The sequence below is a fragment of the Dermacentor albipictus genome, chromosome 4, assembly GCF_038994185.2.
Source record: "Dermacentor albipictus isolate Rhodes 1998 colony chromosome 4, USDA_Dalb.pri_finalv2, whole genome shotgun sequence".
NCBI lineage: Eukaryota > Metazoa > Arthropoda > Arachnida > Ixodida > Ixodidae > Dermacentor > Dermacentor albipictus.
Window position 1 is genome coordinate 35772234 of NC_091824.1, and position 25286 is coordinate 35797519.

General features: G+C 43.9%; 1 protein-coding gene across 1 annotated transcript; it reads right to left on the minus strand.

Annotated features, from left to right (window-relative positions):
• Positions 1–24226, minus strand: LOC139059517 (dorsal root ganglia homeobox protein-like). The gene is made up of 4 exons (XM_070537939.1): positions 24168–24226; positions 8135–8269; positions 5314–5564; positions 1–238 (listed from the first exon to the last, which is right to left on the minus strand). The coding sequence occupies exons 1-4, from the start codon at positions 24222–24224 to the stop codon at positions 1–3; spliced, it is 681 nt and encodes a 226-aa protein (XP_070394040.1). The 5' UTR covers positions 24225–24226.
• Positions 24227–25286: the final 1060 nt, after the last annotated feature.

Below are 25286 nucleotides of genomic sequence, written 5' to 3' on the forward strand. Positions count from 1 at the left end.
TCACTGTACGGGAGACGACAGGCGTTGTTTGGCAACGTGTTCTTGGCGCGCCGCGAACGCCTCCAGGTATGGCTGTAGCTGACTGTGACGCGTTATGGCTTCCAGCCCCTGCAGCCGGCCCCACGTAGGAGGAGAAGCTTGCAGAGCGAGACACGGGCACAGCGGCTCCGGCTTTTCAGTGACGACAGCTGCGACAGCTGAGGTGTCTCCGGGGTCCACGGGGCCGCAATGGGCCACGCTGGATGAAACAAGCAAAGGAAAGAATCTTGCACACGGATCAGAGAACGTCCCTATACAAAACACACTCCTCAGCTGATTGCAGTGCTTCTTCAGCAGAATTTGAACTAAACGGCATTGGTTACACAATAAATTTGCTAGAAAGACCGCAAATAAAGCTCTAGTGACAGATTGAACGATACCTTGCCCCCTCGTTTGGAGCGCAGCATGAAAGTGGTGAAAAAGAAAATGCACCAAAAATGCTTCTTGCAGAATTCTAACCGTAGCAGAACAGGACACTTATAGTTTGCCCACAACATCGCTTATACATAAACATAATGCTTTGACTGAAGAAAAGCACTGGAAGAACGAGCCCGTTTCAGTAAGATATTGCAAAAAAATTGTCAATGTTTAGCAGTACGGACTTTAGAGAAAAAAAGAAATGCGATAAACCAGAAAAAAATCTGGAAAACAACGTAGGATACCACATGTTCAACCATACACATTTATGACGTAGCATGGTTAAAGACAGTGTGAAAACGAAGGTTTCTTTTCCTACTTTTTCCTGTTTCGTACGTCTGCCCAGACGTTGGGTCCAGTTTGTTTGTTCAGTATAAGGGCATATATATTTGGGGATGTACGTACACAGGTTATAAAAAACTTAAGAGGACGCTTAAATGCCGCCTGCTTCGCTGTCGGCTGCTTCAGGTCCCGAAGCAGCCAACAGCGACACCCTCTATTCTGCGACATGGGGCCTTATATAATAGAACTGTGGGCCGATCTCGGCGACAGTGCAGGGCAGATCAGTTGCTCCTATTCCCGTAAGGCAGAGGGTACAAGCACTGACTCATCAATGGCTCATCCCGCGTAAGCAAGGAAATAAGGGGTTAGAGCTTCCGCATACAAGAATTATGTTTTCTCGTATATTGAAGTTATTTTCTCGTATATTCAAGTTGCAATACGATGCTATCATGTCTGTAGGTTGTGTGTAAGTCGCACTTCACAAATTTTCTTACGCATTTTACTTTTAGAAGTTCAATTATTTCACTAGTGCCTGTGCTCCACGTGGTGGGCGTGCGCGGTTGTGTTTCTGGATGATTTTTTGCTGACGGACAACGGCGCCGATGGCGGACGCTGACACAAGATTTTCTGCAACACCGGGTCTTTAACGCATTCGCGTTACAGCTATCAGCGAAGTGGATTATACACTCATTGCATGCTAACCGAATATAGTGATAATGCAATACTTCCTATATTAATTTCCTACATGAAACCTGAACATAAAACGTCAAATTACCGGCATGTATTAAGTACACCGCTTTCTTAATAAGTGAAATGGCGATTTATATTTACGAGATTCCTAACTTACTTCTTTCTTATTTGGTTTAACCTCAACGTGGGTGTCTATGCTCGTTCTTGGCCAATCCTACAGAATGTGCTTGCCCCACTATGATTCCTTCATAAAACTTGAAAATGTCATGTCCGCTCACAAATACTTCAAGCACACGTACGTATTTTTGTCATTAGAAGGGCGAATTATGTTTCATTGATTCTTAAATTTACTTCATTTCTTTATTTATTTAGCTATAAGGTATATGCCACTAGTAATGCACCCGGTCTTGGCCTATTCGCCAGAATGTATACGTCTAACTCTGATACAAGACGCACAGAATCTGTTAATATTGTTACAGCGCAACCCTCGCCTAATATTGTTACATCTATAATAATATTGTTACATATTGTTACAGCCTAATATTGCTACAGCCCTCGTATTGCAGCGCAGCTCTCAGGCGCCCGTTCTAGGGTTGAGTGTCGGCGTCCCTCGGCGTAACCGCGCGAACGCGCTCGTGCCACTGCTAGTGCGTTCGCCGTCGTCGTCTTCCAAAGCTGGCTCCGATGCCACTCCTCATGCTAGTGGTCACATGCTGCCCGTCCCTCTGCGAAGGCGCTTCTTTGCCTCAATACACCTCGGAATGCAAACACGTATACAGCAGTGTTGAAATTTCGCATTATGGCGTATTGTAATCGTAGGACACCTTTTTTTTTTCTGTGCATTCAACTGCCATCACTATTCTTACCTGAACAAGCATCCTAAAACACCTTCCTGCTTATCACATAGCTGCGCATACGTATCAAACTGTGCACCCGCTTGAATTAGAGTGTGCATTTTAGCATAGCATGTTGATTATACAGTGCATGAAGATGAAAACTGAATGGCGATAATGTTGCGACCTTTGTTATGACTAAACAAAAAATTCCATGTCAGTAGTGATTGCATAGAATGAAATTACACAAGGTTGTACGCATCGTCGTTAAGTGTAAGTATTTTATAAACACCATTCATAGTATTTCATAAACTGCTTCACTGAATATTCGCTTCACATAGATCCAACATCTGCATTGGAACTGCATTTTGTTTCACTCGGGAATGTAGGTAAACAAAACTTGACCAGGAGGACCGGTTGTAGGACTAGTTAGCGTTTGCTTGACAACACACTGTAGCACGAAGGCACGATCACAAAGGAGACGCGCATATATTTACAGATCTTTCAAAAGATGATGTTAGTACTGATAATTGCCCTCTGTAGTACGCCCGAGGTGGCTGGTGCGCCTACTTGTTGGGAGCATTATATTTATTTTTAGAGCGGAGGTCTTAGGCGTCCGTTCGTGCGTTTAGCGTCGGCGTTCCCCGGCGTCGTTCCTCGGCATAAGCGAGTGAACGAGCACAACGAAGGATGGTAAGAGCGAACGCGGAGCGCAGGGAATGAAAGACTGCGATATAGAAGAGAGCGCGAATAGGAAAGTAGACGAAGTACAGGCGGTAACTGGAGGACGAGGACATGGCGAAAGGGTGAGAAGAAAAGTGTAGTGCGTGCAAGATGGGCTTTGCGGTGACGACCGCTGCGAGATGGCGCCAGAGTAGCGCGCCGTCGTCTGTTCGCCGATGGCATGCGGTAAGCGCGTCCACCGATACCATATGTGGAAAAAAAGCGCTGCATGAGGGGAGGTCTGTCTGCAGCGGCTTCTGTGAATTGCTTGCGTGAATTGCATCACCCACGCGCTGCCTCTGGTGATCTCCCGAATAGCGAGGCAGACACGCCCCACTCTGCTCCGTTTGCCATGTGCCGTGCCGCACGAGACAGTTTGTCCGCGCCGGCCAATATATCGCGAAATGGAAAGACGTGTAGAGCTGCGCTCAAATTTAGCAATGCGAGTATTGTAATCGTCGCTCGATGTTTTCGTTACCCTTAAGGCCCTTTTGGTTCCGGGCATGACAATTTACGGTATACACAGTATATACTTTAAATAGTATATGTAGAACATATACACTGCATGTCGCTGTCTTTCGATTTAATTTGTTGGTAGTGCCTGTGACGTACATTAGCGTATTTTCATTGTCAGTGTGCATTGGCGCTACAATTTGTTGTTAAGAAAACTTCAGTAGGTTTTTTTTCATAATTAGATCTGCACGTATTAACCTTCCAAAGTTCAGATTGAAGTGAATTATGGCGCGCTATAACGTAAAAGCATTCCAAACTTTTCAATTCCAATTCTGCAATCAGCCCTCCACAATTGGTGAAACAGTTTTTTAGACCACCCCCACTTCACCTCTCTGTCACGCGAGGTCACGAGAACTGCGATAGCTCCCCATCTGTTATCACGTACACACACTGATTATGCATGGTTTGACCAAACAAAAGAAAAATCGTTATTTCTGATTCGATGCGTTTTCGCCATTAGCAATCGCCTATTGGTCAAAAGTTTTCGGGCTGCACCCACTTTACCTACCTGTCACGCGACGTCACAAAACCGCAAAAACTCACTGCGTCAAAGTGATGTGTACGCGTGAAAGATGCATTAATATGCCGAACAAAACTGAATTTTCTTCTGGATAGCAGCAGGCTGCCCCATTCCGAATGGAATAAAAGATGGCTGCCGCCGATCACTCATGCACTGGCTACTCGCACCTGCCTGAGAACATGGGCTTATTTGCGTGTAATCAAACTTTTTGCTTAGCCGTGTAACGTTTTCGAGCCCTTTCGGCACGTTTAGGACGTCGTTCTGCCAACTCTTCTTTGTTGAGGATTTGTTTTAGTGTAATACTTAAGCTTTCGTTGCATGCCATCGCGATTTTCGACCAGCCACCGCAAGCCAAGTAAAGAAAAGCGGACCAATCCCAGACGCCAGCACCACCCTCTTCATCCGGTTATCGATTTTCAGTGCAGTGCCTCGGCTCCATTGAATCCCTCTCCACTTCAGTGTGCTCCTCGCGTCTTGTCAGCCAATTAGATAAAACAAGCCGCTCAGTGTAGGCAACGTTATTTGTTTTTCAAGCAAACAAAAGTAACCTCCAATGAATGAGGAGAGCTTTTGATTGATCTGTTCAGACAACCCTGTTGTTGACCACCCGATGCTAGCGTTGGTGGTTACGCAAATTTGACGTCAGGGTAATGGAATAAAAACATATTGGAATAGTTTTACGTTATAGTGCCCATGGACTAGGTTGCGCTGTTGCACGGAAGACAATCTGAATCTTCGGTTATCATTCCTGATTTTCCGGCACTCTATACAAACGACAAATAATTTAATGAGTTACGCAACCATAAGGTTAAAGAAGAGAGGATCTGAAAGGGAAAGGTAGCGTTCTCTACAGACCGAGCATATGATGGCCTTGAAGTGGGATCAAATCACTCATTTTCAAGGCCGTTAATTTAGGCACGTATTCAGCTGAATTTCACTCGCAAGCAAGAATACTGTACTCAACTGGAACACACGACACTGAATTATATATTCAGGATTGTCACCCTCTGCAAGTCGAGCCCTATGTGGTTGCTTGCTGCTGAGGGATGAAAGTGAAATCACCCAAGGAAGAGCGAGGACGGGGAGAACCGAAAACAGATCGATTTCGACACTGTGGGATTTCGCCTAGGTAATACCGAGCCGGCAGACATTTGAAGCGATTAACGTTTTTCACCATGATCTGAGACTAGAGTTTGAGGCATTGCTTGATCGACCACTGTCTAGCATGCCTATATTCTCCATCTGCCTGTGAACGTCTGCCTTCTTTGTATGTGCAAGTATGTGATCAATACCCACGGCGCAACGGCGCATCGTTCTGGCCTCTGTGGACCACCGGCGTCGGCAATGCTTGAATGCGCCCTTTGCTGGTGGTGGTGGTGGTGGGGCTGCTGCTGCTGTGGTGGAGCAAGTCTGGTGGCGACACCTGGCGGTGGCCTCAAAGGCAACGGCGCCCATATGTTGTCGGCTCTTCGCAGCAGAGACTGGTGCGGGGGCTGCAGGCCGCGCTGCTGCTTGCGCCACTTCGCTCGACGGTTCTGGAACCATACCTGCGACCGATGATACGTCGCGTCTGTTGACTTTCTACCCTTCGCAGGCGCTGTACAGTTTGCTCAGCGTGACTTGTTCTTTGCCACTTCTCTCCATTGGTCACAGAAAAAAAAATAAGACATCGATTTGCCCTTCGGATAAATAACAATTATGGCGCACCCAATGCATTGTGAATATTTTCAAACTTGCAGATTACACGGCTTCTCTAACTGATCTTTTATTTGTCAGATTATCTTGTTTGAGTTTCCCTTGATGTGTGTGTGACTGTGCGTACATACATGTATCACTGCGTAGTTGATATTCTTGATTGAAAAAAGGGGGCCGGGAGGTTACCATTTGCGTTCGTGTTGTGCAGCCTTTTATATTGCGTAGTATGATTTGAATAGTTATATTAGCCCTCCCACATGTATTGCTCTGAAAGGACTTTTAAGGTAAATAAATTGAGAAACAAATATTTGTCTGCATTTTACTCGAGCATACAGTGTCCACGCACCATAACTTGGCTGAAGGTACTACCATATTTGACGAGTTGTTTGACGGGCAACATGCCATCAGCAACAGCAAAAAATATTGCAGTTCCGCCCGAAAGACGAAGCACCGGTTCCCATAACAAATTAGTAGATAGCTGTACTAAGTAGGGATAGTAGCTTTATTGGCCGTATAAACTTATATACATTCCCTTACTACCTAAATGAACAATGATATAATATGTAAGCATGACTCAACGAGGACGTAGAGCGAAACAGACACACAGAGACAGCGCTGTCTTTGCGTGCCTGCTTCTTTCTACGTTCTTGTTCAGTCGCGCTTACCCATTCTATCATCAATTCCAACCAACTAGCCCGTCAACGTGTTTTAACAAAATTCACCAGCACGGTGTCACGCGCGCACAGGTAAACATTGAAACACATCGCTCGCTGACAGCGGAAACTTTCTGAAAACGCTGGAGTTAGGAATCGCGGCAGCAGCCGCGAGCCAATTGACCTCCGTGCATCTGTCTCTTCAACGCGTACAAAATGTCGAAAGCTCAGCACATACCAAGCTACCGGCACTCTGCAAACATCGCAGATCGATTTCAAGATGAGCCTCGCGCGGGTGCGCATTTCGGCCACGTCGCAGATTGCTTTCAAGACACACGAGCGCCGGCAACGCGTCCCTACGGCGTCCGCCAAAGCCGTCTACTGCGCCATCCGCGATTGCCGGGCCAACGCCGTAGTAGACGCCGCAATGTCTCCACTCTGTACGGAGCGGCGGGCGAGGAGGACGTCGCGACGCCCTGGCAGCCGCCGGAGAAGAACGCCCCTCCTCCCGCGCCTGACCCCCTTGCCTCTCACACCCCAGGAGAGAGAGAGAGAGAAAAAACTTTTATTTTTGCGTCAACGTCCGGCGCTGGAGAGGGAACGCATCCGGGTCGCGTTCCTCGCTCGCGAACGCGATTGAACCGCGCTTGCCGACTCACCCTCTCAAACTTTCACTCAAACTGAACCGCACGGCGCCGCCGACGCCGACGGCAGAAGTTCACCTGGAGTGTTCATATAATTGTTATAGCAATAAAAAAATTCCCCTAGTTCACAGCGCTTGAAGACAGCAATAACATTGTTCTCGTACTATCTGCTGCTCATTCAGTTCTTTTGTGAGTGCGTCTTGTGTTCGAAAAAAATAAACTTAAGCGTTGCAACCATATTTAAGCAAGTCATTGCTTAGAAACATTAGCAGACCTCGCGTGTAATTCTGGCTGTCGATTTTAGTCGGAAATCATATAGAACAGCCCAGAAAGCATTTCATCGCACGAATTCTTGTATATACGATATATGGTGTTTTACTTGCCGAAACCACGATGTGATTAGGAGGCACGCCGTAGTGGGTCACTCCGGAATAATTTCAACCACCTGCGCTTCTTTAGCGTGCACTTAAATCTAAGTACATGGGTGCTGTCGTACTTCGACCCCATCTAAGTGCGGCCGACATGGCTGGGATCCAATCCCGCGACCTCGTGCTTGCAACCCGACACCATAGCCTCTAAGCAACCGTGGCGGGTCACACTAATTCTAATTTGGATTAGTGATAACGGAGATGAACGCAAGCATAATGTTGTGAGGTGATCGTCTGCATAGGTTAACTACCCTTTACACCGTAGAGGCACTCCGCCACTGCGTTTAGCAGCACTCGCTGGCGACATTCCTACTCTGTGTCCTTCATTGTCCTTTGCCCTCTTCCTTCCTTGCGGCGTAATTCACTTCAAGCGTACGTTGTGCGGCACCAGTGGAATATCCCCGCTCTCACTGCTGCTGCTTGCTCATTTGTATAGGCAAGAGCGATGACGTGGGGAGCTATACCTACGACGACGTCTCTCTTGCTGATCCAGCTCATTGCTCTATGAAACTTATTCTTTTGTGGACATTTGCAACTGTGTTCGCGTAATAACTCGGAGGAGCTTCAGCACCGCGTTATTTGTGCACCACGCTTGTTTGCTTGTAAACGCCTGATACATGTGAGAGGACCCGTGGACTTCGTTGATGCAGAGAAGTCAGAATATGTGACCCCGCGATCCAACGACTACCCTTCTTACCTGCACCCTGGCCTCCGAGAGACTGATCCTCCGCGATAGCTGCTCCCGCAGGTAGAAACTCGGGTAGTGGGTCCGTTGGAATAGCGCCTCCAACTCGCTCAGCTGCGACGCCGTGAACGTGGTCCGGTTGCGCCTCTGCAAGTGCATCCGGGGCTATACGAGGTTAGCAGGGGTGAGAAGGAAAAGAGAACACGTCGCAGCGACACTACTCGGCAGATTCACAGCTGCAATTTGACTCCGTAATTAATCTTTCATTTCTTAAGATTCCAAAGGCAATGCGGAGATGGCTAGTGTTACTGGCTTTGTCGTCAGGATTTGTGGGCACCTGTTTGAGTATTACATATGGCTACTATTGCGTCTGGCAAATGTTACTTTGCGCTGACATTCAGGCAAAGCCAGCTCCTACTAAAGCTCATTTGCTGTACAGTGTTCTTAGGGGGCAAGCTAATATCTAGGCCGAAATACTACAATGGAATATGTTGAATGGACAAATGATTCGCGACATGGGCTTACGGTTTCGAGCAATCGAAGACGAACTACAGGAATTCAACGTGAAACCACCGGGAATTGCCGCCGTTCAATCTACAGCAGCTTGCTTTAGGACTGTGCTGACTTTGCAGAGCTCCAAGTCAACTGATATTCATGACTTTCGTCGCCGGGTAAACATTATCGTCCTTGGTATTCTTGAAGACAGAATTGAAATGAAGAATTCTCTTCGAACTTTTGGGGTAATTGACATACTTGCGAAAAAAAATGGCAGTAAACTGCGAGTCTATTGCCCGAGTTCTTGGAACGACAAAAAGCTGAGCCAGTTGGCGAGGATTCATAATGCAAAAAGGCTATGGTGTGCAGACACGCACACAAGAGAAGTTGAACTCTCTTCTCTCGTGTCCGTGTCTGCATGCCTTACCCTTTTTTGTATTATGCCCGAATTCGCCGTCTTTGCCACCAGGGTAGCCGTAAGCATGTTATTGCGTACTTTCAAGCTTGCCAAGGGAAACAAGAAGTTTTACGTTATTCTATAATAAACGGATGGGCTCCATTATTACGTGCAAGATGATTAGAGTCAGCGCACGCTTCGCAAGCGCCGCCTACTCTAGGGAAGGGTGATAACCGAAATCAACAGCAAAAAATGGGTCAATCTTATCAACGACAAGATCAAAATTGGTGGCGAGCTGTTTTTTTTCTTGGATGACGTGTTTGCCTTCACCCGCCAACCCTCGGCCAACTGCTTCCGAAGAATCGAGAGTGCTTAACATTAAAGCACAAAGTTTGTCGAATAAAGTTCATAAGCTCGACTACCTCGTAGTCACCTGCAACCCTCACATTACAGTAATTACAGGAACCTGGCTGCATGAAGGTATAAATGGTTCAGTTCTGATTCCTCCAACATAACAAATCTTCAGACGTGATTGGGCTACTCGAGGAAGTCCTGTAGCAATGGCTTTTAAAGATGACATTGTGCTTATCTCCTTGAACAAATTCACGACCACAAAGGCTTATTTCTTAAACTGCCGGGACCATTCCTTCATCGTGTGTGCCGTCTACAGACAACCTTCATCAATGACCGAATATCTTAGTAATAATAATAACAATAATAAAAATAATAACAATAACAATAATAATATTCTTTATTACATCCATTCCCTTCCCAGTTACATATCCAGTCCGCATAAGCAACAGTGCTTGTGCGAGAGGCTAGGCAGAACGGCAAGTAGTACTAGTACATGTACAACAATTTAAAAAGAAGCCTAATAAAAAGGCACAGTAATATTGAAAAGGCATTCACTTACTATGTCTCTAAGATAGATCAGCCCGAAATACACTGACATCAACCACAACTACGGAAACAGCTTCGCACAAACAGGATCGAATAGTAACAAATGCAAAAATGTTAATTGCACAAAGTAGTCTGTCGGATGTGCTCCGTCATTGCATGCATGCTTACAAAAATCTGAGGCAAAAGTTCAAGAAATGTGGGTATTACATATCATCCACGGCCTCAGAAATTATTTTACATGTTTAAATGATCCTGTGATCTCATGGCCATTCAAATTATTAAGCTTTGCGGCACGTGGAAAGCACGAGTCCTCATCTTACCATAGTTAGTGTTCACACGAGGTACAACATAGTTTTCTATCTGGCGTCAGCAGCGGAATTTCATATTTGCGTTCTTGAACTTAGTAGAAAACGATTCTCACACATGGTGCCAAATAATACTTGCTACTCGACAAACAACTTGTCCGACTGGTACATGCGTAACAAAACATCCTCCCGATGCCCAAGTGTGCCGTAAGAGAGGCTATAGGCTATTCTATTTAGGACGTCGTTAATTATCTTCAATCTACTAGAAGAGACACAGCCGTAAACGGCTACCCGTACTTTATGACAGATTCATCAACTGACTTGTACAAATTTTTACAAACATTTGCCTCGTACAAGGATTTCAGAGCATGCAAATGAGCGCACCCAGCACGTAAACGTGTTGCGAGCTCTTCAATGTGAACATTCCATGACAGCGTGTCAACCAAGCGTAAACCTAGGTATATTCAATTTAATTCAATTCACTTTATTTAAACACCACAATGCTGAGGACCGCGAACAAACGGCTTTTTATGGCTTGACAAGGTCCGCAGCCCCTTTTAACAAGGAGTGACAGAGCATAAGGTTAGGTGTTACATATTAAGCTAAAATTACCTAAGTCCTAAGTACAGAAGTGACAGACATAATGCATATATGAATAAACACATACATATACATATATGTGTAAAAGAAATTGAAGTGAAACAGAATGTACATGTAGTACATATAGCACTCACGTACAATTGAAACCAAAAGAATTGACGCTAATTACTAATGCACATTATACACATATGAAATCGACAAATGTGTCACACGAAACATACTGCAATGCACAATTCGGCAAATACACTGTTACAAAAAACACAATTTCTTCCTTTTTTGCGGAAACAAAGAAAAGACAAAAAAAGCACAATGATGAAAGTTATGCAGTGTATAATTTGTTTAGTAAAGACGGTAATGTAAAGTGCAACATTTGGTATGTGTAATTAGTCCTTGCCCCTGGCATCTCTCAGAGTTCGCAAGTGCGCGTATTTAGCTTCCCATCTCTGCGTGTTAAGTTCGATATAGTATTTAAGGCGTTATTATTTCTTTTAATACCTGTCTTATACCGGTGAATTAGTGCTTGCTCATAAATATCAGGCATAGAAAGTAAATTCAGTTTTTTGAAAAGTGGGCGCGTATGTGTGTCGTGGAGGACATCCAGAATAATACTACGGACGGCCTTTTTTGTATTCTGTGCAATGTGGTGATATTAGAAAGTGTCGTAGTACCCCAAACAAGATGGCATTAGTGAATTTGGCTGAGAAGCAAGGACTTGTATAGGAAAAGCTTCATGCTTTTAGGGCATGAAGCACTCCTGCGTGAACCTGCATAAAATTCCTCTCACACGGTATGTTTTCCCACCGACTAAATCCACATGCAAGTTCCACGACATGTGTTGTTCGAATACAACCCCAAGACATTTAACAGTAGGAACAATCGGAATAATCGAATTATTAAGTTGTAATGTTAAGCCTGTAGTGACATTACGATTTCTCGGTCTGACCTGAACAGCTGTTGTTTTCTTAGTATTTATACTAAGTGAATTTGCGGTAGACCACGAGGAGAGTTTTGTTAGTGCTTCATTTGCGATACCGATAGCCTCAGTGGAATTCGGTGCGGTAACCAGAATAGTTGTGTCGTCCGCGTACATAATAAATTTCGCATCATTATCTATAGTACCTAAGTCATTAATATAAATACAAAAAGGCAGGGACCCCAGAATACTTCCTTGTGGCACTCCTGCGTGAACTGGCTTTAATTACGACACATATCGTTCTATGATCACTTGTTGCATACGGTGTTGAAGATACGACTGTATTAATTCAAGAAATACACCACGAAATCCATAATGTTTGTTGAGTAGTGTGGAATGGTTTAAACAATCAAACGCCTTCGAACAATCAAAAAAGATACCCAGAGTACATCATTGCTGTTCAAACGTCTGCAATATATTTTCCTTTTGAGTAAGTAAGGCAGTTTCTGTCGACTGCCCTTTCACAAAGCCATACTGCATACTAGTTATCAGGTTGTGTTTGACTAGAAACGATGTCATGGAGGCATGTACTAGTTTTTCTACACTTTTAGAAAAAATGGGCAACACAGATATTCGACGGTAGTTTGTCAGCTCGTTTTTATCACCACCTTTGTACAAAACTACTACCTTCGCAACCTGAAGTCTTCGGGAACGAGCCCCTGGAAAATATCAAGTTGAATATGTGTACTAATGAAGGAAGAATCAAGTCCAGGACATGCTTAATTGGCATGATCTTGAATCCTTCAACGAATCCTCCGACGAATCTCGAATCCTTTTTTCACTAGATTTACCGTAGGACAAGAGCATGCAACGCAGCCACTGGTGTGGAGATAAATAGGAGAACTATCTGCAACTATTTTATAGGTACTGCGAAAACATATCGTGTTCGTCTTCGATTTATTTAGAAACGTTTTGTTGTCAACGAACCAATCAAGTACTTAAGAGACATCATACTGTAGTACTCTAGCACTTTTGTCGAAAGATTTGTTCAATATAACGAAAGCCGCTTCGTCAGCGTATAAATATTTCTTTTTATTTTAGCGGTAAGCAAGCAGGATCGTTCATATAAATGTTAAACAAAAGCGGTCCCGAAAGGGACCCTTGCGGCACGCCTGATTTAACGCAAAACAAAAAATAATATGGCTCAGGCACACGGACACGTTCCTCACTGCCTGTTAAATAATTTTTGAAAAAATTGTAATGCGAGCCTCTGGAACCACAGCTGCCTAATTTTGAGAGTAACCGTTCATGACCTAATATGTCGAATGCTGTTTTTAAGTAAATGAAGAGAGTCAATACAACATTATTTTTACCGATTTTGTCATGGATATGGTCATTAAAATTTTCTAACAAGCCTATAGTACCCTGTCCCGAGCGAAAGCCACACTGTGCTAGTTTAACAAGGCTAAACTTTTCACAGAAAGGAGCCATGATAACATAGACTATATTTTAATATGCCTGCCAGCGACGAAAAATTGAATTTGGTCTATAATTCTCGTAAAGCTTTCGAGATTTTATCTTGTAGAGAGGTCTTACAATACTAACTTTCATGTTTTCGTGTATATGGTAGGTTCTTAACGTTTCATTTAAGCTGTATAGGAGAACTGATTTTAGCACATTGAAATTCGCAGCTATCTCTCTCAACGGAACTTTATAAAAACTTGGAGATTTTGTCAAGCTCATGGATCGTATTATATCCCGCCATTCGGCTTCATCAACTGTAGGCAGAAAAGCAAAATGACTGTCAGAGAATGTAATTTTCGGGAGATTCGCCAGTGTGCACCCATCTGTGATGTTGTTTACCGACTCAATAAAGTGATTTTTAATATCATTCTTTATCTGGATGGTGGGTAACTAGAGAAAAGCGTCTGTAAGAATACCATCTATACTTTTCTTTGTAGGTACAATATAGAGTTAACCGAATTCCACATTTTACCAGAATTGTGCCCGCAAGCTGAAAACTTGCCCGTGTAGTAGCGCTTCCTAGCTATAGTCTTATTTGAGCATTCAGATAGTTACTCATTTGCCTAAATTCTTTTCTTGCAAGAGGATCCCCAGGTTCATTTTGACATTTTTGAAGAAGTTTATTTTTTAACACAGCAGAACTGCATTATTTCGTTATCGATGCGCGCACTTTTTTATTTCTCCTTTTAAGCTTTCTTATTTTTTTTTTTTGGGGGGGGGGGGTACTGGTAGATCTCTTTAAATGCCGCTGCGAACAGTTCGTAAGCGTTTAGGTGGTTGTTCTCTGTTATATTATCCCAGTTAAAAGCTGTCAAACGTTTATCTACTTCGTTTGAATTCAAAACATATTTCTCTTGAGTTTAGTTTCAGTTAAAACACGAACATCTCCTGAAACTTTCATAACGACAAAGTAGTGGTCCGATACTCTTTCCGTCACATTAATTACATTTACTCATTCTTATGATGCTATGGTCTATACACGACCTTGTTAAATGACCACCGAGAATTTCCTCGCGTGTATAACTCTGAATTTCGTTTTCGAGGCCGTAACATGCCAGAAGTGTTATGTAATCAGGTGTAGCAGACTTGTTTGTTGCGGTAATGTCTATGTTAAAGTCACCTGTCAAAGTGATGCCACTTCTGTCTGCATACAATTCGAGGAAGCGTGCTAACTGGTCTACAAACATGTTTATGTTAGAGTTTGGTGGCTTATAAACAGCGCACTCTGTAAATTCCAGTTCCGCCTTGGTGATTAGTACCGTACCCACTTCAGCACCCTCAAAATCAACAGACACTATTTCACAAATAATGCCGATCACTCTTCATAGACCACTACGCCACCACCTCTTTTATTTTCCTTGCACAGAAAGAATAGCTAAAAAATCACGCAGTGCGAAATGGGCACATTCGTGTTTTGAAATATCGATCTCTGTTAAAATTAATACTGGTAATGACGACAGTGATTTAGCACTTGTACTTGTACTTGTGTGTGTACATTATCAAAGATGATTGTCCGGTTCTTGCAGGCGATTTCAATTTATCCTGTCCTGTCAGGCGCGCTCCCGATTCTGGCTCTGACGCAACCAGGAACAGGCTTGCTCGCATTGTTTTTTGTGTGATTTTGTTCAGATTGCTACCGAGTGCACCAGAGAGGATGGCAACAGCCCATCCTTCAGTCGACCTAGTCTTTTTGAATTCAACTTGATCTAGCTACGTAGTCTCAGTTGAAGGTGGCATCGGCGATCACAAAGCAGTGTTTTTATCTTTACGCATTTATGAAACAAAAGTGAACCGAGAGGAAGCAAGAAATGCTGTTAAGGATTAATCGAAAGCTGACGAGTAGGCCCTTCTGGATCATCTGTGGCTTTTGTGTGATAATCTCCCTGATGATGTGTCCACCGTTTGAAATAAAAATAAAACTGCCATACTATACTGCCTGGATAATTTTATGCCGAGCAAGCAAACTAACCTATGGGTTACGAGAGATATAATACATTTGCACCGCAGGTAAAAGCGGGCCAGCAGGAAAAAACAACGCCAGACTTATTTCATTGAAGGACCAGCTTGTGGCTGGGCTAAGCGAGGTCAAGGCGAGATACTTCAATCACTCACTCCCTAGCTTCTTGAAAAATAACCCTGATAGATTCTGGTGGTACTTGAGCAACATGCACAAAAAGAACTGACCGAGATATCAGCGGACGACTATATTGTTATTGATGCAACCAGAATAGCAAAGTTCAGGACAACATTCATTTGGGCTAGATGGTGCGTACTTGAATTACGAAGGAACAGCGCCAACTAAGACGATCACAAGTGGGGAGAACGACACAGTTGGCGCTTGTCCTGTGTCGCTCTCCCCACTTGTGATCGTCTTAGTTGGCGCTGTTCCTTCGTAATTCCAGCATAGCAAACCACTTCAATCATTGTTTCCTCTCAGTATTCACTCAGGAACACCATACTGACACGAGTAATAATTATTTTCTTATTGTACATGCTGATTTCATATCTTTCGAATGTGTCTTTTTTTGTTACTGAATCTCAAGACTAAATCTTCTGTCGGTCCAGATGGTATGCCTAACGCAGTGTTTGCAGCGGTGCGCTAAAACAATTGCATGCCCGTTCACCTATCTTTTTTCCCTTTTAGTTCTGTTATTGAACTCTTCCTGACAATTGGCTCCTTAAGAAAGGTGATCGCATGAATGTTGAAAACTACCGGCCTATATCGATAACGGCTGGTACCTGTTAACATTTAGAGCGTATCATTACGTATTACATAACGTCTTCTCTTGAAGAAAACAATATATGGAGTCCCTTCAGCATTGTTTTAGGGAAGACCTATCGACCACCAAACAACTCGTCACCAATAATATGACCAAATAGATACTATCTTCTTACGTTTTAGAAGAGCCGTGAATAAGAATTGAACTCTGGGGTTTTACCGGCCAAGACCGCGATTTGATTATGAGGTACGCCGTAGTGGGGGACTCCGGATAAATTTTGAGCACATGGTGATCTTTAATGTGTCCCCATGCATGCATGGGACACGGGTGTTTTTGCATTTCGCTCCCATCAATAGGCGACCGCCACTGCCGAGATTCGATCCCGCGATCTCGTGCCTAGCAGAAAAGCCTTCGACTGTGCTTGTCATGGTAAACTACTCATGAATGAATCTCCTTAGCAATGCTCTCCCTATTATTATAATTAACTGGATCGGCTCCTACTTTACAAACTGGAAACAGCTTGTACAGGTTGAAGGTTGCAGCTCTCAAATGCTGCCTGTAAGCTCAGGAGCACTCCCGGGTAATGACCTTGGCCTTGTCTTCTTTCTTATCTTTATCACTGACATCGTCTATTCGGTAGACACCTCCGCCATAAACTTAAAGCTTTCTTGCAGGACGACATTCCTTGGAAGCCAAATAAAACCGCTAAGGACCAATAGTGTTTGTTTGCAGAACAGCCTCAATTCTCTCTCTGATTGGTGGCCTGAAGATATTCGCCGACTTTCTGGTGAGCTAAAAACTGCTTTACGGAAGGCAAGAGATGTTTTCTTTTCAACGACACTAATAAATTTGATGACACAGTCCCCACAAAAGTTTTGGCGCCACCTGTCCAGGCCCGAGAACCATGTGACGCAGATCGATGTAAATGGAAATATAACTGATGAAGATCACACTGTCACCAACACATTTAGGAAGTTAATGCTTTCAGAGCGTTCTTACACACGCCCCTGCGCTTAGAGAAAGCGAAACTTTGACGTATCCTCCGTTATCAATGTCTGAAGCAGTCATAACTAAAGAAGGAATACCTATTTTATTGCTAGTGATTGACGTTAAAAAATCTTCAGGTCTTGACAATCTTTCAAACTTTTTTCTGCGGCGTTACACAGAACAGATAACTCCTTTCTTGCATGCAATTTTCGTAGCATCGCTTCAAACAGCCACCCTGTCGATGGACTGGCTCCATGCCAAGGTCCTTCCGATTCACAAAGGAAGTAATAAGTACTGGTAAACACTTACTGGTGGATTTCACTCACAAGTTCTTGCTGTAAAATGATGGAGCATATTATTACAAAAGCAATTACCACCTACTTAGAAGATAACAATCTACCCCAAACAACACGGATTTCGTAAAGGTATTTCTGCCGTAACTCAACTCCTCGAAATAACGCATGACTTTGCTAAAGTAATTAACTCGAGACTTCAAGCTGACGCAATATTCATAGACGTTTTTAAGCATTTGACAAGGGGCCCCATCCGAAATTAATTGGTAGGCTTAAGAATATCGGGATTGACACTAACATAGTACACTGGATAACCGCCTATCTCTCAAACAGCATTCAGTACGTTAAAATAAATGTCAATGAACCTGAAGAGTTAGATATCTACTCCGGTGTTCTACAAGGGTCTGTGCTGGGTCCAATTCGTTTTCTAATATTTGTAGAATACATTCATTCTGATGTTGAACCTGATGTAACAGTAAGGCTATTTGCAGATGACTGCGTCATCCACACCACAGTAAGCACGATTAACGGCCAGATACGACTTAATTCCTCCTTAACTAACATTGCCATATGGTGTCAAGAATGGGTAATGAAAATAACGTAGCAAAAACTTCATCCATGTACATAACTCGAAAACAGGTACCCTTAAAATTTGCATATCATCTACAGCAGAAGCCGACACAATTCTATACTTCGGTGTTACCATTACAAACACATTAAAATGGTGCGTTCACATTAAACAGACGTGCACAAAAGCATACAGACAGCTGGGATTCCTTCCCAAGAAATTTGCGCTGGCACCTTCCAAAGTTAGGTTAGCAAGTTATAAGGCCCTTGTAAAGCCAATCCTTGAATAGGGCAGTATTATCTGGCATCCGCACCAAATATACCTTCTTAATCAACTGTAGGGAATTGAAAATAAAGGTCTCCGGTTTGTGTATTCTCAGTATTCACGTGACGTCAGCATAAAAGCACTACGCAACAGGGCGAGCATTCAAACCTTGGCGATTCGCCGACGCGTTGCTGCCTTAAAGTTTCTCTACCTTCTTTATCTTGACAGTATTAACATAAGCAAACACGAGTACCTAAAACCACCATACCAGTGCTCAGCCAGAACAAACCACGACAAGAGTATCAGGCCATTTATCTCCCGCTGTAATACATTCAAGTATTCCTTCTTTTTGTCAGTCGTAGAATTACGGAATAAACTGCCACGCGATATGGGGTCCTCAGAATCTGTCATCACATTTTCTGTCAAGATTCAAATTTTTTTTTCGATCAGCAAGTTGCGCCGTTGTAGAAAAAAAAAAGCGCTGCTAACGGAGTGTATATTTTTTTACTTGTATGCTGATCGCTGTTCTTTTTAGTGTAGGCTTTTACTGTACATGCCGCTTTCAGTTCTTCTTCCGAAATCAGTCTCTAATGTGTACCCTTTCCTGTTGGTCTGTACTGTTTAGGATTTTCTTTTCCTTCATTTCTTATTTTTCGATCATTCTTTTTTTTTCCTTTTTTATCTTGTTCGCAATCTGTACTTTTTGTTATTTTTGTTCCCACTCCTGTAAAAGCCTGTCAAGGCTTAGAGCAATAATAAATAATAGTAAATAATAATGCTTGGTCGATGGAATCAAGAATTAGCAAATAAATCTTTATGCAAATATTAAATAAGGGTTGACCATTCACATTTAGTTGTATGTTAAATAATCATTCCTTGGTCGAAGTTGGCAAGTTCAAATACTTTGGAATCACGGTTACCAATCGACTATCATGGGTTAGCCATATTGTCCCTGCATGTTCAGCTGCTTTTAGAAAACTGGAATTTCTTAGACAAACTGAAGAGCACGCCATACCAGATAAAGCTTCTTGCATACAAACATTTTTTTGTCACCGTCCAGAGTACGCATGCGTATTCCGCGACCCGTTTTATAGAAAGGATGTTTATAAGCTAGAAGTAATTCAAATGAGAGCAGCACGATTCATCTACTTTAACGCATATCATAACATTTATTCATCTTCATCACTGATGGCTAGTAACGACATCCCGCTATTTGAGCAGCACAAAGCTATCGCCAGGCTCAAGTTTTTTTTCTTTTCTTGCTCCACACTTCGCCGTTTAATATCGATTCGGGTATACTACTTTTCTCTCACTTTTTCTCGACAGACCAGTCGTAGTCACAATCATAGTCTGACACAATACTTCGAATGTACTAACCTTTTCAAACACTCCTTTTTTTCCGCGAACTATCAGTGAATGCAACACACGGCCTTCAAGTGCTTTTTTTTTCAAGCGAAGCTTGTATTGCCTCTCGAGTGGCGTTGTAGTGGTCACGCAAGAACTCGTTGGCTCCCAGAGCAGAGCAGCTGCGGGAAAGGGCGGTTTGATGAGTTAAGAGCTGCGCCGGCGATGAAGCGTGATCATTAGCCAAGATTTCCTAACCAATCAGAGCCGTTTCGCTTCCTCCGAGAAGATAAAGTGCGGGAAAGCGTATCGCGCGCGCTGCGCCGGCTTCGTTTCCGTTTACTTTATTCTCGCAAACTAGATGGGATGGCCAAGCGTTGTGCGTTCCCCCCGAGGAACTAGCAGCACTCGACGAGTGGTGTCGAAAACTCGCCCTTGAAAGGGCTCCCACCTACCACCACATTACCACTTATTACAGGGATGGTAGACGAGATTTACCTCCCCCTCAACATTCCCTTGCCGCCCATCAGAGTTCAATCTGGCGCCAAATCCAGACCAAAGCATTTATTTCTCCCTATCTGGCACATTTATTTTACCCCGGTCTCCATAATGCACAATGTACTACCTGCCGAGCGCCCCGGGCAGATCTTTTCCACTGGTTGTGGAGCTGCCCCAAGCCCATGCGGGTAGAGCCTATTCCCAACCGTTCCTTTTCCTCGTGGGAGGCCACTCTTCGGATCTCTTGCTCGGATGACCAGCTCTGGCTGGTGGACCGTGCTTGCCTAGAGATGTCGGCCAGGGGGCTCCCGGACGTCTACCGGCCCAACCACATTCAAATAGATCCAATAAAGTTTTATCCATCCATCCATCCATTCATCCCGTCGGCGCGCCGATCCGGCCGTTAAGGACCAAATATAGTCCGACATAGCGTGAACGCGCGCACACGTTACGTCACGTTGGCGAGAACAGCGTCTATAGTTAGACCGTTGGTTCGACGCACTAGCGCCGCCAACGTAAGCGCACGCAGCCAACGTGCTCCAACGCGCCCGGCGTCTAGCGACGCTCGCCCGCGCGCCGATAACGTCAGCCTATACACGCGCCTTTGGAGCCGCCCGAGCCCAGGCAATCCTACAACCAGAAGAAGATTCCCAGCTGACGGAGTGAGAGACCGAAGCAACCTGGCGCATTACCTGTGGGTTACTTAACCGTGACGAAGATCAGGAGTACGCAGGACAAGCTTTGCTTGTGCCCATTTACCGTTTGAGGAAGGGTTTGTAATTTTTGTAAAAACGTGGCTTTTTGTAAAAACGCCGTGCAACTCACCAAAAATCTTGCGCTTGCTTTTTCTTCGAGTGTATAAAAGTGATCTTACAGAGTTGTGCACATTTTGTCTCCCACGTATGTTAATCTTGTTGGTTAGTCTATGCTTGTATTCGATTGTAATGCTTGCTATATTCTGTTGTTTAACTTCTGTAGTCTCGTTCACTATGTTCAGCTTTTCACCCGTACTGCGTGGTCTTCGGACTGCGGTATGTGCTAAATAAATAAATAAATACCAGTAGAAGAAACTTTGATATTAGAAAATAAGCTATGGTTCTCGGCGGTATTCGCACTGAATTTTTAGTTATCTTTAATATTGTACTTGCCATGATGTGTTTAGCAACAGGTTCGCTTAATATTTACTGTTAGGCTTCAAATAGTGTGACGACGACTGTATCACGAAGGCTGTATAGTGACGATGGTCATAACATTGCCGTCATGCCGTGCGGAATGACGGTAATGTTATGACAACTATGTGACGGCGAAGGCGTTACAATGATATGATGATTCTCAAATGAGAACGCTTGTGAAACGATGACAACATGATGACGCCGGTATGAACACAATATGATGATGACGAGTGTAAGACGAGGATTGTGTGACGACCACCAGCATACGAAGGTGCAATGCCGACGATAGAACGACCCCGACTGCATCATCATCATCCTGGTTACGCCCACTGCAGGGCAAAGGCCTCTCCCATACTTCTCCAACAACCCCGGTCATGTACTAATTGTGGCCATGCTGTCCCTGCAAACTTCTTAATCTCATCTGCCCACCTAACTTTCTGCCGCCCCCTGCTACGCTTCCCTTCCCTTGGGATCCAGTCCGTAACCCTTAATGACCATCGGTTATCCTCCCTCCTCATTACATGTCCTGCCCATGCCCATTTCTTTTTCTTGATTTCAACTAAGATGTCATTAACTCGCGTTTGTTCCCTCACCCACTCTGCCCTTTTCTTATCCCTTAACGTTACACCTATCATTCTTCTTTCCATAGCTCGTTGCGTCGTCCTCAATTTGAGTAGAACCCTTTGCGTAAGCCTCCAGGTTTCTGCCCCGTAGGTGAGCACTGGTAAAACGCAGCTATTATACACTTTCCTCTTGAGGGATAATGACAACCTGCTGTTCATGATCTGAGAATGCCTGCCAAACGCACCCCAGCTCATTCTTATTCTTGTGATTATTTCTGTCTCATGATCCGGATCTGCCGTCACTACCTGCCCTAAGTAGATGTATTCCCTTACTACTTCCAGTGCCTCGCTGCCTATTGTAAATTGCTGTTCTCTTCCGAGACTGTTAAACATTACTTTAGTTTTCTGCAGATTAATTTTTAAACCCACTCTTCTGCTTTGCCTCCCCAGGTCAGTGAGCATGCATTGCAATTGGTCCCCTGAGTTACTAAGCAAGGCAATATCATGAGCGAATCGCAAGTTACTAAGGCATTCTCCATTAACTTTTATCCCCAATTCTTCCCAATCCAGGTCTCTGAATACCTCCTGTAAACACGCTGTGAATAGCATTGGAGAGATCGTATCTCCCTGTCTGACGCCTTTCCTTATTGGGATTTTGTTGCTTTCTTTATGGAGGACTACGGTGGCTGTGGAGCCGCTATAGATATATTTCAGTATTTTTACATACGGCTCGTCTACACCCTGATTCCGTAATGCATCCATGACTGCTGAGGTTTCGACAGAATTAAACGCTTTCTCGTAATCAATGAAAGCTATATATAAGGGTTGGTTATAGTCCGCACATTTCTCTATCACCTGATTGATTGTGTGAATATCATCTATTTTTGAGTAGCCTTTACGGAATCCTGCCTGGTCCTTTGCTTGACAGAAGTCTAAGGTGTTCCTGATTCTATTTGCGATTACCTTAGTGAATAGTTTGTAGGCAATGGACTATTCACTAAGGCAATCGCAAATAGTGCATGACTGCATGGCGTCACCGAATACATGACGATGACTCTCAGACGACGACACAATGACGACGAAAGCTCGACAACAGCAGTATAATCTCGACTGAATGAGAACAGGACTACGATAGAATTAGGAAGAAGGAATTACGTCGATGGAGGCCCCCATGCGGTATGAGGGCGACGGCATGATAATCGGAAGATGTTTCCGAAATGCCGAAGAAGGCATTACGACGATTCTACGAAGACGACGACGGGATGCAGGCGAAATGACGAGAGTCGAATCACGAAGTTAGAATGACCACGACTGAACAACGACGGCATCGACGTCGATTGTATGACAGCGATATTCGATACCGGGCTTGCGCGGCTCGCTTGTAGCTATGGTTTAGAGATATCTATCCATGCCGACTCAACCACCCTCTGCTGGACCTGCAGAATTGTAGCCAGGGAGCCCTCGCTTGGACCTCACGTCGGCGACGCGATCGTCTCTTCCTATGTTGCACTGACGCTGCCGCCTCTTAGTGGGACATACTTGTGCTCATTTGGTTCGGTATTATTGTCTGCTTTTTTTTTTCTTTCGGACAATCCTTGGAATTCGCCTCGTGGGGTCCATCGCAATTATAACATTTCATTTCCTTTACTTTGCTTGAAGATATGTCATGGCTGAAGACACAGTGGAGGCATGCCGTCTGGCCTGTGCAGACACCAAAGATCCTTCGAAGACGCCCCTAGAGAATAATTGCTTTAGTAGGTAATGGTATATAATTCAAAAACTCAACAGCCGTTACAGTTGAGCAAATATATTTTTACAGATATTCTTTCAGGGTGCCGTCTTATGATTCGTAGACGATAACTCGGAAATGCTCTTCGTCCATCGCCGGCAGCTAAAGTATACCAATCTTTTCGATTTGCCGCCGTTTCTTCCCTTAGATGCGTTCCAACGGAATTTTGTGTGTGTAAATAAATAATAATAAACTGATTCTGATTCTGATTCTCTGTGTGTGTGGGCATGTGTGTGAAAACAGGTATATGTCTTCTTACGGATTCAGTTCGGAAACACAATGGTGGCAACATATTCAGCGTGATTGCAGCGCTCCCAAACTGTCCGCGTTCAGGCAGGCATGTCACGTGGTGTTTCTTTTTTTATTTCGTGGGCATCCGCCTTAAGCTGAAAAACACTAATACTTAATAGATAAAAAAACAGAAGCTGTTTATTCGCACGTTTTGCAAACCACTCAGCAACTTTCAAATTTGAATTTTTTTCCTAGCTTCGTTACTTCAGAAGTTGGTTAACTATTCTTGACTAATTATGTAATTAGGCAAGACTAAAGAAGATAGCGTGACACACTACATAGAAAAGTGAGCAACATGCATTTGGTCGCGTCGTCTTTGCGTGCATGGGCATATTCTTAAACTCTACCTAAAATTAACTGGAACACCCTTTATATACTTGTACACATGAGGAAGAAAAAGAATTTTTCACGTATTCTCTTACCTGTCTTCGGCTGGCCACTAGGAGTGAATCGATCAGGGTCTCTCGTGTACCTGCCATGGTTTGCTTGCAGAAGAAGGCAAAAACAAAACATGCCAGACTTTAATTTTTGCCAGAGTAAGGAGTAAGTGAGTTCTTGGATTCAATGACCAAACCATAAGTACATGCCATTTTCACAGGGACTCTTATGGAAAAGTGCTGGTATTTCGAGTAGCCTGACTGTGGCTTTTAGAGGTGATTACCTGTTAATGTAGACGAGACACCTAACTAACAAGGGACCTTTGCTTGTAAATCTTACCTACTACAGGGTATGCTCCAACTCGGTCTCTACTCTCGTTGCACATTTCCAGCAGTAGGCATTGAACCATTAGTTGAAATGTTCAAGACCCACATTACATAAACTATCTTATTTAAACCATATTATTTAAAAAGCTCTCTTGACCCCCCCCCCCTCCCTTTGCTGCCTGTTTCTATTTGTTTCTATTCGTTTTCTAACCAGTATCGACTTGCTGTGAGCGCACTCTATTTTCACCACACATTCTTCACCATTTCAGCACCCTAAACTGTCGTGAATCAGCAGCGATTGAGTCTGACGTTTCACTAATGACTGTTCGCTACTTATGTTCTTTGTTCACTCACGTAATATATGGTGCATGCCCGCAGTAGCGAGTGATCTTACCACGCGGAAATAGTAAGCGCGGGGTCCTTCTGTGGTATAACTTATCCGTCGCAGTGGCTCAGCCACAATGGCCTTGCGCTGCTGAGTTCGAGTCCGCGGTGACAATCCCGGTCGCGATAGTCGCATATCGATGGGGGTGGAATGCAAGGTCGCTCGTGTGTCGTACATTGAGTACACGCTAAAGAAACCTGGCAGGTCAAAATATTCCGGATTACCCCGCTACTGCATGACTCCTAATCAGGCCGTGGTTTTCGCATGAGTGACACCAGCATTTTCTGAGAGCTATAGTGGCACTTCGCAAATGCACCTCGGTATAAGACAAAGCAATGCCTACGCCGAGATTCGGTGGACACATCAATCACGTATTCACGCAAGAAATTCTCAACGTGAACGCTATTAAGAACGCTTCTTATCGTCTACACATGAATATTATTCTCATTAAC